Source organism: Nannobrachium achirus (genome assembly GCF_963921795.1).
Source record: "Nannobrachium achirus genome assembly, chromosome: 23".
Lineage (NCBI taxonomy): Eukaryota > Metazoa > Chordata > Actinopteri > Myctophiformes > Myctophidae > Nannobrachium > Nannobrachium achirus.
The window spans coordinates 26017895-26036283 of NC_137830.1; the positions used below are offsets into that span (position 1 = coordinate 26017895).

General features: G+C 42.1%; 1 protein-coding gene across 1 annotated transcript in view; it reads left to right on the top strand.

The window, feature by feature from the left end:
• LOC308308839 (thyrotropin-releasing hormone-degrading ectoenzyme-like) overlaps positions 1-18389 on the top strand; it is a gene marked incomplete at both ends in the record, with an annotated part of 249634 nt that overhangs the window by 100016 nt on the left and 131229 nt on the right. Inside the window, 2 exons of the mRNA XM_080754291.1 lie at positions 11230-11367; positions 17677-17742. Coding sequence (XP_080610417.1) covers positions 11230-11367; positions 17677-17742 — 204 coding nt within the window. The remainder of the gene's footprint in view (positions 1-11229; positions 11368-17676; positions 17743-18389) is intronic.

Sequence of the window (18389 nt, forward strand, 5' to 3'; positions counted from 1 at the left end):
CTATGGGCCTCATGGCTCGGCAATAGGCTTACCAACTTAATTCAATTGTGGCATAAAACAAGAACATTATGAAATAACCCTCCCACCCAACTCCTACAGCCCATGATCACTGTTTGCTGTTACAGGAATGCATTTTATTGCATTTCTTCTGTATGTATTAGTGTGTTTTTTTTTGCTTTCTGTTGCACACTGTGTGCCAGAATGCCAAAGGCACGTTTCCATTTTATGTCAAATTGAATGGACAATAAAGCTTTATCTATCTTTTATCTTTCATGGATAGATGGATATATAGACAGAAAGAGGGGTTGATAGATACTGTAAAGACAGACAGACAGACAGACAGACAGACAGACAGACAGACAGACAGACAGACAGACAGACAGACAGACAGACAGACAGACAGACAGACAGACAGACAGACAGACACAAACAGACATAGACAGACAGACAGAGGGGAGTGAGTATACAGTATGTATTGTGTGATTAAAATGAGAGTTGGTCATTAACATAAACAATAACCAACTCTGTCAATCATCCCCTTAGCCAAAGATGTTTCCATAGTAACCAGGCCTCCAACACGCGCGCGCACACACGCGCGCGCACACGCACACGCACACACACAGTGTCTATTGATACTGGTGTATGGAACATGAATAATTCATGTTCATCAGTACTTTTCTAAATACATCCTGTAGTGTAGAGAGAATGAAAGCAGAGCGAGAGAGAGAAAGAACTGTGAAAAGATGAAGAGAGAGAGAGAGAGAGAGAGAGAGAGAGAGAGAGAGAGAGAGAGAGAGAGAGAGGGGGAGAGATAGACAGACAGACAGACAGACAGACAGACAGACAGACAGACAGACAGAGACAGAGAAGAAGGAGATAATTATGAAGACTCATTATCCTCCTGCAACAGACTGTGTGTGTGTGTGTGTGTGTGTGTGTGTGTGTGTGTGTGTGTGTGTGTGTGTGTGTGTGTGTGTGTGCGTGTGCGTGTGTGCGCGTGTTGTGTTGTGTTGTGTGCATGCCTTACTAAACTGTTGATTCTGCTGATATGAAAGCAAACATTATTGTTGAACCAGGAATTAGAAGCATGCTTCATCGCTCTGCAGGGACGTTAATGTGTGCCGGACTGCCTTCACTTCCTCTGTCAACACAGGAAGTCCACTTGTCATTGCACACATACTTTTTTTTATTTGCGACCGTAGGTCGCAGATTAGTTGCGACTACTATTTGTCTGTGGTTCTATGGGTTTGTCGCTCTGACATCATGCTCTGACGTCAATGTGATGTCAGGGGAACCACTCTTAACAGAATGGGTTTGCTGCTCTGACATCACGCTCTGGAGATCGCTGATGTCATCATGAGTCACACTTGCAAATTAATTTCGTCCTTGTCCGTTTTATGCCCATGTATGGAGATCCCTGTCCCGATGTCATCAATATGAACTATTTTCCTGCTTCGAGGGTTAACGCGGCGCAAAGCCAATACGAACGCTTGTTGTTTTACCTTGTTTATGTGGCAGTATCATGCTCTGACATCACTGTGACGCAGACTCATCAGAAGGGATGTGATAGACATCATAGGATTTTCACATAACAAATAACTGAGTAAGCATGTTTGGGGTCTCACAGCATATCTCCATGGATCTCCATATATGGGTACCAGGGGTCATCACTGGCCAGATGGCCAAGACATGGCGCGAGGTAGCTTGTCGCCCTGAGGCGTCATACTAGTATGTAAACGGTCACAGCTTGTCCATATGTGTGTATCTCTGTCTGTCACGCCTGACACTGTGGTTCTATGGGTGTGTCGCTCTGACATCATGCTCTGACGTCACTGTGATGTCAGGGGAACCACTCTTAACAGAATGGGTTTGCCGCTCTGACATCACGCTCTGGCTTCACTGTGATGTCACACTAACAGAATCCCTTTTATGCCCATATATGGAGGCCACATCGGCCGGTTCTACAGACAGGGATCTCCATGTATGGGCATAAAAGGGTATGTCAGATGTCATAGACATCATAAGACATTCACATCTATACTATAATTTTGCGAATGTCTGAGTGAGTGAGTGTCTGTCTGTCTGTCTGTCTGTCTGTCTGTCTGTCTGTCTGAAACAGCGTTTCTCCTCAGTGGCTGGAGCAATTGATCTGAAATCGCATCACCATTAGCATATGAACACACCTAACATAACTGTGAAGCCCGTTTGTCACTTTCACAAATCATATACTGTATATTAGCATTTTTATGGTGTATCTACTATCTATTCTGCATCTAGCATGAGGCAACATGTTTAACCAGCTGTGTGTGTGTGTGTGTGTGTGTGTGTGTGTGTGTGTGTGCAGGCAGGCAGGCGGGTGTGTGTGCAGGCGGGCGGGCGGGCGCGGGGGGGGGGGGGGGGGTTGGAACACAGTATCTCTGTAGCCATTAAACAAAACGGGTATTTCTTACATTGATGCTCCTACATATTATCATGCAAGCACCAGTTAAAGTTACTTTCCATCCCTCATCCCATAACCCACACACTGCACATCATTTCGGAGCTCATATCTTTGAACGGGTAAGGGCTAGTAACGAATAACTGATTAAGCATATTTGGGCTCTCACAGCATATCTCCATATACAGTAGATGGATCTCCATATATGGGTACCAGGGGTCTCCATATATGGGTAGCTGGTCCGATATACATCACTGGCCAGATGGCCAAGAATTGGCGCCCTGAGGCGTCTTACTAGTTTTATTAGTGAAAACAGCAGATCCACAAGCTCAGCATGCAGATTTGCTGTGTTCACTACTTTTGTGTGACACTCAATGGTGCCTTTTATGGTGAAGTGTGACATTTATGAAAAAGATAAATAAATACAAGTTTGAAATATGGATATGTTCAGTTGTTTTTTGGAGGGTTTCTGTGTCTTTTTTGCAGGGGTCTTCGATGTTTTTCAGGCCATGGACCCCTTAGCTGAGAGATACAGTTCTATGAAGCAAAGACCCCAACTACATATTGAATAAAAGTTTGTTTCTAGATTAAAAAATGTCATAGACATCTTCATAGACTATATTTGACAATACATCAGTTTTGTGTAAATTGTTTGTTTGTTTACACATGGTCTGTTCTGTTAATGGATTACTCACAGTGTGGTTGGCTTGTAGATCAGCTATTTTTTGGATAATGTTCCCCCCAGAATAATGGATGCTGTTAAAAGTTAAAAGTGGTTAAAAGATTGTAATTCAATAGTGACCTTGCAGTGGCACTAGAAGCTGTTGTGACATCTCTTTCTATCTGAGTTGGATGTTTTATCTTCAAATGCTTGTGGATTGTTGTTGGTTTGTGCTATATCAATTGAACACATTGAATTTGGCCTTGTTTTCGTTTGTACCAATTTGTTCGTCTTTGGAATGCTGTGTATCGGTCTCCTGAAAGTGTGTGTGTGTGTATGTGCGTGCGTGCGTGCGTGTGTGCGTGCGTGCGTACTTACAGTACGTGCATGTGGGTGTGAGAGTGTATGTGTGTGTGTGTGTGTGTGAGAGAGTGTGGTTTGTCTTTTCTTTTTACCTGCCAGGTTGTCCAGAAGGAATATTATTTTCCAGTTTAAAAAAAATAAACCTGCCTAATGTGACCTGTAACTGACGTGACCGTTGGGGCGGTCACTACCACATCCTGATTCAAATTTACATAATTATGTAAATGTTGACACAGGCTATCACCTATTGACAGTTGTTTACACATACACTATGATACAGTATGTGTCTGGAGACTTAATTACCTTCACAAAATGTAGGCGATAGTACAAAATTAATGAACAACGTTTAAAAATACATATCGTTGCTGTCGGGCACAAACCGCGTAGGACTATCTTTTCTTTTCTCTTTTTTTCCCTCGTATATTTATGTCCTACAGTACAGTAGTTTGTCATACTACAATGTTACACAAAAATAACACATTTTATTTATGATTCTTTTTTGCAAAACAATGCCAAGATCTGCAATTTTTTGCTATTTTAGAATTTGTATCCTGAAAAGTAAACATTTTTGACATCCAAACGTTGCTGTTTCCACCCAACAGTAACGATATGTGGTCTACAAAATGTATATTTTATGCTGTTTTCACAAACAGTAGGTACAGTATAGCAGATACAAAGCTACAGTCATCATTTTTCAATGGAAGCCGGCGACATGAAGATACAAAGCTGCTACAAAATCTCCAAAGCCATCTATAATCCAAGTTGATCTGGCTTCAAATGCAGATAAAAGCTACAAAACCACCAAGTGTTGATCAACCATTTCCTCTCACCTTCTCTCTACACAGCATTACTGCTTGTAATACGGGGAAAACAAATTACCAGTATTTCTGTTTAAACTGGGTAGAGGTGGCAGAGTGCACGATCTGAACCCCCCAAAAAAGAACATGTGGTCAGACCCATTCTGCATTTCCCCCACAAAAAAGGCACTTCAGACGAAAACTATATTGATGCATTATGGTGTGATATAACAACCCATCAAAGCTTGACGTGAAACAAACAAACACATGCCCGCAACTGCAGGTCTTACGAGCCTCGGCTAGTGCAGTTTTCTCTCACACAAATGTTTAAAATGTTTTGAAAAATTGGTAGGGTCGGTTCTACGGCCCAACAATTTAAAAAACGTACACATTTCAAATTCCTATTACTCGCTAGCCTGATTTCAGACTCTGCGCTGGAGCTTGAGTCTGACATTGTCCCATTGACAAGAGATTTCAAAGGGGTGGGGATTTAAAATTTGTCAAAGAGATCTGGTGGGAGGGGTTGTGTTTGACTTGTGTACACAAAACATTCCCCCCTCCCCCTCCCCTCTATGACAGGCACCAAACAGGTAATTGTCTTTGATGTTTCATTGATTAGAGAGAAACACTAACGAGCTACTGACACTTGTATGGCTCAATCAATGACTGCAGTTCAGAACCCCTTTGAAGTTCAAAGGGAGCAATTAAGAACTCTGGTGAGCCACCCCTCCCTCCCTCCGCTGTTTCTGTTGATTTTCAAAAGTTAGACCCACCCCTCCTCGGTCTTGCATTGATTTCATTGGTTGGTGCGCCAGGTCGGCCAGGACACCGACAGAAAGACACGCGTCATATGCTAATTCCAGACCAAGAGAAGCAGTCCACTCAGAGAGTGGGCGGGTCTATTGGCTGGAGCCAGGCAAATTACTCGCTACTATTTGAAGGGCATGATAATAAGTAAGCGGCTATAGTAAACTTCAATTTACTAACATCATATTCTTGCGGGCTTTGACAGTCAATTGATAATACTGTACAATACTGTAGCCTACCTGTTAATGTACAAATTACAATTCAGGCATTTAGCAGACGCTCTTAATCCAGAGTGATTTACCATAAGCAAGGTAATACATCAATACATCAATACATCAAATGCATAGAAATAGTAATCTAAGAAAAAGGACGTAGGTAGACCAAGCACCTATTCAGTAAAACACTTTACTGTATATAAAACCTAAACAAATGCTATCTAACTTTCATGTAAAGTCATTGATGGTAGGCGAGTGCTACGGTAAGTGCTATGGGCTAAGGTGGAGGTGAAGAGGTGAGTCTTCAGACCACGGTGGAAGCTAGGGAGTGAGTCTGTTGTTCTAAGTGCGACAGGGTGTTTATTCTACAGTTTGGGGACCAGGAGGGCGAATTGTCTGGGACGAGTGGATTTTTGTCCCGGGGTTTTTAGCGAGGGTTCTGTCAGCATCCCTGTGTTAGCTGATCTGAGGGATCAGCTCCCTGCGGTCCACATGAAGGTAATTCATTAGTAGTCTGGATGTATTGCTTTAACGTCAAGGGCTGTGGAGTTACAACAGGCGGAGGATGAGAGCAAAAAAATATATGCACTTAATTTGGATCAGACATAGCTTGTTTTTACTTTGTCTTCACGTTTTTATCTCAAATTTGTATCCACAGGTTTCCCAGTGAGCTTACTGGGGAAAAGGGGGTGTGTTAATGTGGGCTTCACTTCCTTCACACAGCTGATTCAAATCACTTAACAAAGCACCAAGTAATCACCATGCAGAGATGCAGGTGTCACAGGCTCACAGCAGCAACAGCAACCAGTCAGAATGAAACACCTAAAAAGAAGTGATGCCCACCTTTCACGCATGGGACACAGGAAACTTGTGGATAGCCACTGAGCATTTTCCGTCTATGATTAGTCTTATAGCGTACATTGTTGACAATGCTGCACTGCATGTGCAGCCAGCGGAAGCCATTCACACTCTGACGACAAATGATTGATGATGACGCAGTAGGACGTAGTAATGGGCCATCTTTTTGGGGCAGTTGTTGATGAAGATTTTAGGTGTAATGGCTGATTTTACTCTTGGTTGCATGCTGTAAATAGCCACTTTACAAGCTCTCAAAGCAGCGCGCTGCAACGCACTGTGAGCTTGTAGATCTGCTATTTTCAGAGCGCAACACCCGAGCACAACCACACAAAATGAGTTGAATTAGTTAGTTCTTCTCCACTAGTTGCTCCCTAACATTTTAGTCTAGTTTTTGACGAAAATTGTCACTATATTTAGTAGTCTCAGTTTTAGTCATCATCGTTTTGTTTTTGTTCCTCCTTGTTTCTGGCGTGCAGTTAAAAGGCTTCTGATCAATTTGGAAGTCTTACATTTCATTAATATTTGAAAACATTGAATTTATATTTAAAAAAAAAGCATTTTCATTTACCCTAAAGTTTCTTTTTTTAATTTATCTAAAATTGTGCATCTACGAGCCCCCAACGCAACTTGAGCTAAAGATCGCCTACTCTCGACATGGCATGTGTAGGGAGGTCTGCAAGGTAATATAGTCCATGCTGATCCTCTTCAGAAGGATTATGTTCTCTTGAACCTTTTTTCTTTGGTGTGTGAGAGCTCAGAAAGGTCTTTAGACGGTTCAACAGTAAAAAAAAAAAAAAAAAAAAAGGAGAAATGAGAAAGTGCTGACTGTCTGTCTCTGTGCTCCATGAATAAAACCCACAGCAAGCTGAAAGCTCAGCACTTTGTTCCTCTGGAACTCCAAAATCATTGCTTTTGTTTTCCTGTGGTTCACATCAAGGTTATTATGATTCACTTATTCTCTCACGCTGCTGCACTAATTTAGGACCGGCCGTCCGGTGACGTCATTTCCATTATATAATGTAAAGGTCAAGTACAGTTCACTAGTGAGACCAGTGGTTCTCAAACCTTTCATAGGACCCACATACATTTTTTGTTATAGCTGACCTTTGATCTGAATTGTATTCATTTTTTTTATATATTTTTTTCTAATACTGTACGTAGTACTTTGAGATTTGTTACAATTAAAATGTACCAGTAAGGCTCCCTAATCGGGAGATAAGCGACCGTAGGTCACTTATCTCCACAAATAGGGCAAAAATGTGTTTTGCCAAAATCTTCCTGATCCATGTTGATGACATGAGTGTAGACATACTGTGTAGTGATTTTCGTGATTTTAGGGCAAAATCTGTAGGAGCAGTGTCCAAAAATGTGTTTTTAAAAATCGGCCTGGAGGTGGCGCTATATGGGAGAGATTCATGTTGATGGGATGAGTGTAGACATACTGTGTACCGATTTGCGTGATTTTAGGGCAAAAATTGTAGGAGCAGTGTCCAAAAATGTGTTTTGCAAGAATCGACCTCATGGTGGCGCTAGAAGAGGGCCATGTGAGAAATGAGGGGTGGGGTCTCCGCGCCGGCAAGGCGGACGAATAGGTACCGGCCACGGCTGTCCCGGTCGCTCCTAGCCGAAGTTACGGCATTTTATGTGAGCTGCAGTGTAGGGGGTCCTCCACTGGGGGCGCCACCACTTTTGCATCCGTTCTGGAGCACCAGGAGTCGGTGGTCCCTGGGAATTCCCCGTGAGCAGCCCCGTTGGGGTGGTCATTTGGTCAGTTTAGCACATTTGGTCATGTTTTACATCTGGGGGTCCCCCAGGGACCTGGGGGTCCCTGGAGCTCCGGGGGTCCTTGGAGGTTGTAGTTTGGCAGGCGAGGAACGTGTGTGCAAAATGTGGCATGGATGGGGGCAACGGTTGCGGAGATATGAGCAGGGCAAGAGTGTGACGTGTGAGGTGTGACAGACAGACTGACGGACGGACTGACGGACTCACTCACAGTTTGTGCAGGTTTTGATAGTAAGTGCGACCTACGGTCGCAATTATTAATTATTATTTTTACCCTTATTATTTTTCCTTATTATTTTTTATTATTGATTTAGCCACGGACCCCCATCTGAAAATATTTTGTGCCAGGCATTTCTTTCAACATTAACATTGCATAACATGAGGCAATTCTTTTGAATGGTGCCTTTGAGTACGACCATGGAAAGGGGACATTTCGTCACTGTCTGGCAGAAACCTTGTATCTCCAAGTTTTACATTTTTGTCAGTTTTTTTCATAAAGTAAACCCCTGCCTCATCTTACAAGACTGTCGCACAAAACCAGAGAAAGTTGCAGATCTACGAGACGTTGTGTGCTTATAGATCGGCTATTTTCACTATTACTATTACTTTTTAAAATGACAAATACAAACTGTACAACGGTTTTGGACATACAAGGTTTCCACCCGACAACAACGATTTGCAAAGGGCAGGATTTGGAGCCTCTTTTGATGTCTCCGTGCGTGCGTGCGTGCGTGCGTGCGTGCGTGCGTGCGTGCGTGCGTGCGTGCGTGCGTGCGTACCAGACATAGCAACTCTACAAGCACACAATGAGTCTCTGGCTTCAGGGTTAGTGTTTCATTTGACTTTTTTTTTTATTTGTACTTCTTCAAAGACTAGCTAATTTAGTATGAAAACCTCCAGCTCGTCACACCTCATGCTCTTCTGACATCACAATGATGCAAATGAAAGGCCAAGACAGAATTTATTTGCACTGACCTGTTCTGACATCACAATGATGACTTGACCAGCTCAGCAGAAGGATATAGCTGACCTGTTCTGACATCACAATGATGACTTGACCAGCTCAGCAGAAGGATATAGCTGACCTGTTCTGACATCACAATGATGACTTGACCAGCTCAGCAGAAGGATATAGCTGACCTGTTCTGACATCACAATGATGACTTGACCAGCTCAGTATTCTCAACGGGCCCGGAAATAAGGCCTGGCCATATCTGTGCTCTAACTGGGCCAGATGCTCCGTCTGACTTACTGATTAGCATACATTTTACGCCTTACCTATCCCGAAAATGTCAATATTAAGTCCATATATGGGCATTCCCAGATGATGCCCTGTTAGGGCAACCACACAAATAAAATCCCTTTTATCTCCATATATGGAGATCCCTGATGTCATCAATATTTATCCCATATCTGGGAATGCCTATGGTCATAGCCTAATCTGGGAATGCCCATATACGGACATTATGTCAGTCTTACGTGGTCTATGAGGTCAAACATCTATGATGTCAGTCATCTCCATAAACTTTGATTTTATTATTGTCATTAATAGTGATGTATTTCAATTGGGCCTTTTTGACTCGAAGGCTCTCAACTTCCAGGAAGAAACCAAAAATACACAGGGATGACATATTTGCATATTTTAACCACCCCTGGGGGTCTATTAGAGTAATGTTAACTCCATAGACCATACAAAACAGAAAACGTACAAAACGATGGCACCACCTCTTTAAATTACATTTCACTAGTAAGAAACCACACCTCTGCTCAAGTTGAACATGTTTATTGATCGAAGTGAAAGTGAATGTTGATGTGAACGTGGTGCGATGGTGAAGGAGCCCGGGGTATGGTGAGACACAGTATGGGGGTCGTCTCTGGAGTGACGGCAAGGATGCTCTGCCCGGGAGCTATCTCAGGCCTGAGGCTCCATTGCTCCCATACCTTGGGCTCCTGGAGGATGGAGAGAAAAAAGATCTTAGGAGAGCAAGGATTGTAAAATGATTAGGTGTTTGGGGAGGGAGGGAGGGCGTTTGGGATCTACTTTTGCAGATACAAACAGGTAGGGAAGGCAAACACCATTCCACGAAACCGGTACGATTTGGACATTTTTTTCGGGAAAATTTGATCGAAATGAATTACTTTTCTGAATAGCCCACACCATTAAGGACATATTTAACATGCAGAAAAACATATTTTCCCATCTCAGGCATTAAATTAATATTTTTATATGGAATAATCCATTTAACAGGGTTGACATTGATAACGGGGTTGAGTGTAACGGGGTTGAGATTTTTTACTCAAGATGGCAATTACTCTACCTGTGGTGATTAAGAAGAGACCACATGGCATGCAAGACATTAGGAAATCAGATACATTGTTGAAATAACAAAGATATTTTTCACAAATGATTGTTTTCTATCTTTATTTCATGTAACGGGGTTGAGTTGTTAAGCTTTACGACCACACTATGAAAGTTTAAATGACTATAAATAGGTGTAAAAAGTTGGGAAATGTCCTCTTTCTGCAGCATCTTGCTCAGAAGACTTGTAGAATGCCATTGCATGTTGTTAATGTCACTAAAGGAGCAGTTCATACTTTTTACAGAGAGGAGAATGACTTTGTAACGGGGTTGAGTGCGATTGGGGGACGGAGCTATATTATGTGATTTTAATGATAAATCATCTATCTATTAAAATACTAAACATGACCAGCAATAGAGTACATTGCTGGTTTTATGTGAATAGCATAATTTATGCATTATTTTACATTTTTAGTAGTTATATCTCAAGTCCACTTTCCTTAGCAGCCATCGGGGACATGAGAAAATGGACAAAATAGGTGGTGTCTACTAAAAGAATTGAAGATAATTTCTGGAATTAAGATAAAATGTATGTAAGTTTTACACGATATTAAAGGGAACATTTCAATTAATGATAAAAGCTTCTAAAAATCAATTTTGGTGACCAAATAGATAAAATACAGCTAAAAGGATTAGAGGGACCTCAAATCGTACCGGTTTCGTGGAATGACTCAGGTGCTTTTATACTGTGGTGATTGCGACGTGGATTGGCCAGGAGATAGTGAGGCAGGTGTATGTGATAAGGTGATTGTGACAGGGAAGTGGCAAGGATGAGCAGAGGTGGGTCCCCACTCCTGAACCTACGTTGCAAGCAACTACATTAATAAATTCTATCCTAAAATGTCCTCACAAGTAATTCTTGTTTCAGTGCAATAATCAAATCAACATCAAGTATGTAGATAAACTGTAGGGTTTCAGTTTTTAAAACAATGCCGATGTTGTCGTTTCAGGAGAAACAGCGCTTCCTAACGGACGTTCTCCACGAGGTGATGCTATTGGATGGCCTAAGCTCCTCCCACCCCATCTCCCAGGAAGTAGATCAGGCAGCTGACATCGACCGGGTGTTCGACTGGATCGCATACAAGAAGGTGCACACGCACACACATGCAGTACGCATGCACGCACGCACGCACGCACGCACGCACGCACGCACGCACGCACGCACGCACGCACGCACGCACGCACGCACGCACGCACACACACACACACACACACACACACACACACACACACACACACACACACACACACACACACACACACACACACACACACACACACACGCACGCACACACTGATGAAAATTACACCACTAGAGGAGCACAGGGGCCTTTAGTAAAGAGGCAGTAACAGGGGTCATTGCCATAATCTCCTCCCATCAGGCAGGAGATACAGAAGCATCAAGAGCAAAACATCTCGCTTCAGAGATGGCACCTACCCCTTAGCTATTGAACATCTGAACTTGCACTGACTCGTTATGCATATACTGTATATGGCAATATATAGCACTTTAAACCAAACTGTATGCACTTTCTATGCTGCTGAGTATTGTTTTCCATTTGTGTTTTTATTTTTTTATTCTTCTCTTTTTTGGTGTTATGGGTGTTTGTATATGCTTTGCTGCTGCACTGTCCTTATTCTTATGTCTGAGAGTGAACCAAGACAAATTCCTATCAACTATGTTGACATGGCAACAAAGTTATTGAATCTTGAATGCTGGCTTGTCGTACACACAACATGAATAGACATAACATATCGCTGCTGTCCAGCAGAAAACTCAATTCTTCAGCTCAGATTAATTATTTCTTCATAAATCAGTCCTATTGAACACTCTTTCTCAGATTAATTATTTCTTCATAAATCAGTCCTATTGAACACTCTTTCCATCTGTGTGTTGGTTAAAAAATATTGAACCAATGAAAAGTAGTAAAAAGCGCTTCGGCCAAAACCTCCTAATTAACTCCACTTGAGCTAGATGTTTTTTCAACTCCTGGATATCTCTGCACAACAGCAGAGATATAAAGAGCTATCCCTAAATGACCATTACAGGTCTGTAACACAGAGTGTACAAATGGAACCAAATGCACCCGTACAGGTCCATTTGGCTCCATTTGTACACTCTCAGAATTATGGGGGGAACTTGAAAATAAAACCTTTGAGAACCACTGCACCAGTGGACTCGTAATGTTCCATGCAGCTCATAGATAAGTCTTGCAACGGAAACATTTATCCGCGTACAGACATATTGATGACCCCCGGGCAGTAATGCTACCACAACATAAATACATAGTAGGATAATAATGTATAATGTATAGAGACTTGGGTGCTGAGCCTCTCTCAAATAAATGAAATAAATATTTTAGCGCGATTAATTGGATGTTGCATGTATTTTTGTCACTTCAATGTTCGGCGCGCTCAACTACAAACAAACGTTAGACTTTGAACTCTGTCGGGGGGAAGATTCTGAGCAATACTGACGTGGAAAAAACAACCACACTCACAGCTGCCTTCGTCAGCATATGGCGAAGGCCAACAGGCCGAAACACGTGCGCTCCTGTCACTGCTGCTTTTGCATATGACATGCTTTAAAAGACTTCCATTTGTGAGTGTGGTTGGTTTTTGATGTCAATATGACATGTATGCAATTAACATGTACTGTACAGCCAGGAACATTGACTGACATATGTTAATTTTTCTATGAATACGTTAGTGCTGTTCTCAACCTATGGTTCCCAAGTGGGGCCGTGGGAAAACGTGTCTTTCCCTTTAAGTCTGTTTATTTATTTATTTATTTATTTTTAAGCATAGACTTTGAATGCATCATTTGCTTCCATAATAGCCTACACGTGTACAGAAACTGAATCTGTTCTTGAGCTAAATGTTCATCCCCCAATAGCATGAAGGCTATTTTGACGTTTGGGCGACACAAATAAGTCGGTGTGTCCGAAAACGTAGTTACTGCACTCTGCCTTTGTAGGGCCTAAATGGGTTTGAAATTGCACTTTAAATCAAAAGTGGGGCTTGTGAATAAAACTTTGTTGCTTAGTGCAGGTGGAATTAGTAAGTCTAATGTACTATCAGTGCTAGATGTTTGCTGCTTGAATTCTGCAATCTGTGCTCTTGGCTGCAACCTAAAAATAAAAGAAATTCAATTCAATTAAAAAACACCTTTGGAGCTTTATCCAGCCGCTGACTCTTTTCTATTGCAATGTGTGCTTCTGCCTGGCACCAAAGCCAAGGAGTACCTTTTGCTTGTTAAAAGGGTATTTCACTTTCAAAAACTTTTGGAGTTATTTTATCGTCTTTCACTTTCAAAAACTTTTGGAGTTATTTTATCGTCTACTCAGGCTTTTGTGAACCCCCCAGACAGTTTTTTGAAGTTGCTTGGTTCGGTATTTAGATATTTGATATTCATGTTATCAGACACTCCCCCTCCCTATACAAAATCATTGTAACTTAAAACTCAATTTTATCCGTGATAGATTCATCGAAAACACCCGTCCTTTCTTCTGGTCACTCATACTGCCATCCTAATAGTTGAGGGGGGTAATTTTTTTTTAAAGGACTACCCTTTTTTTCTTTTCTTTTTACAATAAGGGTTAATATTTTAGATTAGCCGTCAAATTCTTTGTTACTATTTACACCAGCCACTTGCATGCATGCCCCCAGGGCCGCCGCTAGGGTAGAGCGAACGGTGCGGTCGCACAGGGCCCCGCACCTGCAAGGGCCCCGCGCTAGGCTTGGTTAATTGATTTAGTTTTGTTTTCATATTAAATCTTCACACAAACACCACTTGATTCAGCGTTCCCTTCCCTTCCGTTACTTACTTATGGGAGAGCCTGAGAGAGATTGATAGCCTAGTGAAGTAAATACATGGTCCCATTCAGCTATTGCATTCATTCTGCAGGAGTCTGCTTCGTGGCCGTGTACAATAAAAGCAGCAGAATAAACATGCTTCTGTGTTACTGTTTAGAGGTACAGTTGCTGCATAATTCCATAGCATTTATTGATGCACATCCACAGAAAATCGTTTCTTGCACGCGCGTGTACGAAGTAAAAAAATCGCGGCCACGCTCCGCGTGCGGGTGGGGGGGGGGGGGGGGGGGGGGGGGGGGGGGGGGGGTGACTTCGCTCAGGGCCCTGCATGCCCGATGCCCCCAACCTGGGTGCAATCAAATTCACTAAAATGAGGTGTGTGCGTGCTGTGTGTGTATGTATTTATTTTAAAAACACGGCACCCTCAATACAATATGATTCACTAGAGGGGTCTTCAACAGGGGGTCCGCGACCCCTAGGGGGTCCGCGGAGGTACTGCAGGGGGTCCGCGAAATTATTGCTTAAAAAACCCCAAAAAAAAACAATGTTTCTTTCTTTCTTTTTTTTTTTCATTTTTCACATTTATGTTAAAAAATAAATCATGATTCTATCCATTTTGAATAGCTTGAATACATGATTACTATGCAATTGACAGATTGTTGATATTATTGACATTGGTTCTCAGTAATAAGTAGTATGTTTAGAAATGGTAGTGGTACGGCCCACCCTGCTCGCTGTAACTTGTACATGTTTAAAATAAAAAATATGTCGTAGCCCCGACCCACCCACCCTACGAGGTGGTAGGGGGTCCCTGCTCCATCTCCCCATCAGTTTGGGGGTCCCCGGCCAGAAAACGTTGAGGACCCCTGCACTAGAACCAAGGAACCAATAGGTCTGATAAATTAATATCAAATATCAAAATACTGAATTAAGCAACTTAAACTTTTTTTTAAAAATATCCCTCTAACCATTTAAACCGTCTAGACTTAGAGAATTGGACTTAAAGTTACAACTAAACTCTTTACTATATACTCTTCCGTCTACCCCATATCTCTTTGTTTGTAGATCAGCTATTTTTGACGAATGTTCCGCCTAGAATAGGCATGCTGGGGTTGGTTCAACTGTGGATGTGTTGGCTTTATTCACGCGTAAGCTTATAGATCTGACATTTTACTATAGGCCTAATGCGTGTATGATAAAAAAAACAAAAAACAAACATACCAAGATTAAATATAAAGATAGGATGGTTTCTGTAGAGTATGTTCCTGCCGTATTCTTCTGTTTTCATTTACAAAGTGATCCCGACTCGGAATTTGTGCTTCCTCTCATGAACAATTTGGGCAACAATTACACATTTTATTCAGTGACCAGTTGTGTTGTTTGCAGCGGGGTAATAGCATGCAGATTGTTCCTGTCAGCCATGCTTACTCTGGGCTACTAATTAAAGGGCTGAAATGAAATACATTTTGTGCAATTTAGGCTGAGGCTGACAATTAGCCAAAAATTATATTCAGCAGACGGTATAAAAGGTTCTTACTCACCCCGGAGGGGATATTACTTCTCCGCTTTAAGTTCTGTCCTATTAATGCGGCGAGATTTACATCCTCATTAAAATATCTTCATTTGCAGTGGTGGAAAGTGACTAAGTATAGCTTACATTTACTCAGGTACTCTCCTTAACCACTTGAACCCCAGCGTCCGTATTCTGTGGCGATTGAGAACATTCGCTAAAAATTGCAGATCTACAAACGCACAGGAGATTCGAGGGGCGTAGCAGGGAATGCTCTCTCTATACGGTGGAGAAGAGATTCATGTTTCCACAGATATTTTGATATAAATGTTGGCCATGAGAAAAAGCTATAAAAATGCACACAGACATCAAAAGCCCCTGCCCTTCTAGCCATCTGTCTAAAAGTTCCCTCTCCAGACCATGAATGCTACGCATTATTTACTATGGTGAAATAAATGAAAATGTCTCCTTCCCATGCCGTACCTAAAGGCAGTATTCAATAGAATTGCCTTTTCCAAACTGTCTTGACCTTGAATCCAGCACTGTATGTTGAAATAATTGCCCTCTGTGTGGAAATCCATGCAGTGCGACATATCCCCAGAAAAGGCTTTATTGCGACCGTAGGTCGCAGTTTAGTATCAGAACATCTTGACCGTATCTGTATGTATGGCTAACGCTTGTCTTTTTTGTTGATTTAATCTCACGCTCTGACATCACGCTCTGACATCACTGTGATGTCAGGGGAACCAATCCCTTTATGCCCATATATGGAGATCCCTGTGATGCCAGGGGAACCAAATCCCCTTTATGCCCATATAGAGATCCCTGATAGCATCAATTTTAAGCCCATATCTGTGATGGATCTCCATATATGGGTACCAGAGATCTCCGTATGGGTAACTGGTCCGATATAAAAGGTGCGACCTTGCCCACTTTTCACCCTTAGGCATCTTACTGGTTATACTTAGATGAGTGTTGCAGCGTGACAGGCTGTGAACTTGTAGATCGGCTATTTTTTGGTGTGCAACACCGTGCGCAACAAAGTATATTAAGGCAAGCCCTCAAATTGCAGCCAAACCCACCCACGCACATGCCCAGGCGAGGTGTGTGGAAAAACAAAGTAAAGTTCATTTCAATCTCATTTGTCAAGTAGGGCATGTGGTGAGATGAAATTGAGTGAGAAAGGGGAGCTCGGTTTGCTGAATAATGATATCACAACAGAGTTATTCAGTTGGTGGGGTTCTTTTTTTTTCTTCGTGACAAGTATTATTCTAATGTTATTTTAAAATGAGATACTCCTCTAAATGTGGCTCGAAATTGCCGGCGACCGAAGTGCCCTTTTACAAATTCAGCCGCTTCCCCTCTAACATTCTCAGCACGTTCCTGCTCCAGTGCATACCCTTCACCTACAGTACCAATGCATGCTTACATATGTTAGCAAAGATATATTCCCAATTATAATACTACTCATTGGTTGTTAGCAATTATGTTAGTTTTAATACAGTGTATCCACAGTATATCCCATTTAGACCTGATGCTGATTCTAAAAACTCACCCTCTAAATCCTGACCTAAGGTTTGTGAATAATAACTAGACTGCACTCTGTCGAGGTGTCAACTTGCATCTTGTGCACTCGAGTCATGGCCATATGGCATATAGAGTGTGCAAGTATGTGGGTGGGCAAGTTGGCACTCTGTATATGGGCATACAGTAAAAGAGATTCTGAGGAATACCCATATACAGTATGGACTTTTACATAGGTGATGTCACCTGTGATATCACCTGTGATGTCACAGTGACATGGGAAAAAACAATAGACTGTAAAAATGTATACTGACTAACTGACTGACTGACTGACTGACTGACTGACTGACTGACTGACTGACTGACTGACTGACAAGCTGCGACATTTCTGTATACTGCGACCTTCGGTCGCAATGAAAACAGTTGAAAATGGGGAACATAAATATACAGTTTTGGTAGCATTGTGTAAACAGAGCTATGTCACATTGTGCAGTTATATACAGTACATGTTATATTTGTCAATGCCTGTTATTTGTTTGTCCTATAGGGGGCAGCACTGATCAGGATGCTGGCTAGCGTCATGGGCCAGAAACTCTTCCAGAAAGGACTGAATGTGAGTTTATCTCTTTTTTGTCTCTTTGTCCATTTGTCTCTCTCTTTCAGTTTCTCACCCCGTTATTGTCCCTTATTCCTCTCTCTCCCATCCCACTCTCATCATCTCCCTCTTTCTCACCCCTTCGCTCCCTCTCATATTCTTTCTTTTCAACCGAGCTGAATCTTGCTGACCGGCGCTGCTGCGTGCGTGGTTTTGCTGAGTCGCGCTAGTGATGTGGATCAGCAGGACTGATGGTGACTCAGCACAACCTGCAAACCCTTAAAGCTACTTTGAGAAAATATGTAGAAAACATGGGACGAATCCAGTTCAAACATTCACACAGAATACGGCATAATTAGTGACTGTAGCAGGACTTTTATTACATTATCTCTCTTTCTCTGTCCCTCTCTCTCTCTCTCTCTCTCTCCCTCTCTCTCTCTCTCCCCCTCCTCTATATCTATCCATCCATGTCTTCTCTTTATCATTTAATAATTCTGACCTCGAGTCATGGCTTCATTTTTGCCTGATGTAAAGCAATTTTCCTCGTCTTTTCTGTTAGTCTTGTTTAGCTATTAAAACCATGTGAAAAGGCCATCCATTGTGTGCTGGCCATATCCTTACTTTCATGACGTTGTTGAGCCGTGCAGGTTAAGACTGTCTTATTG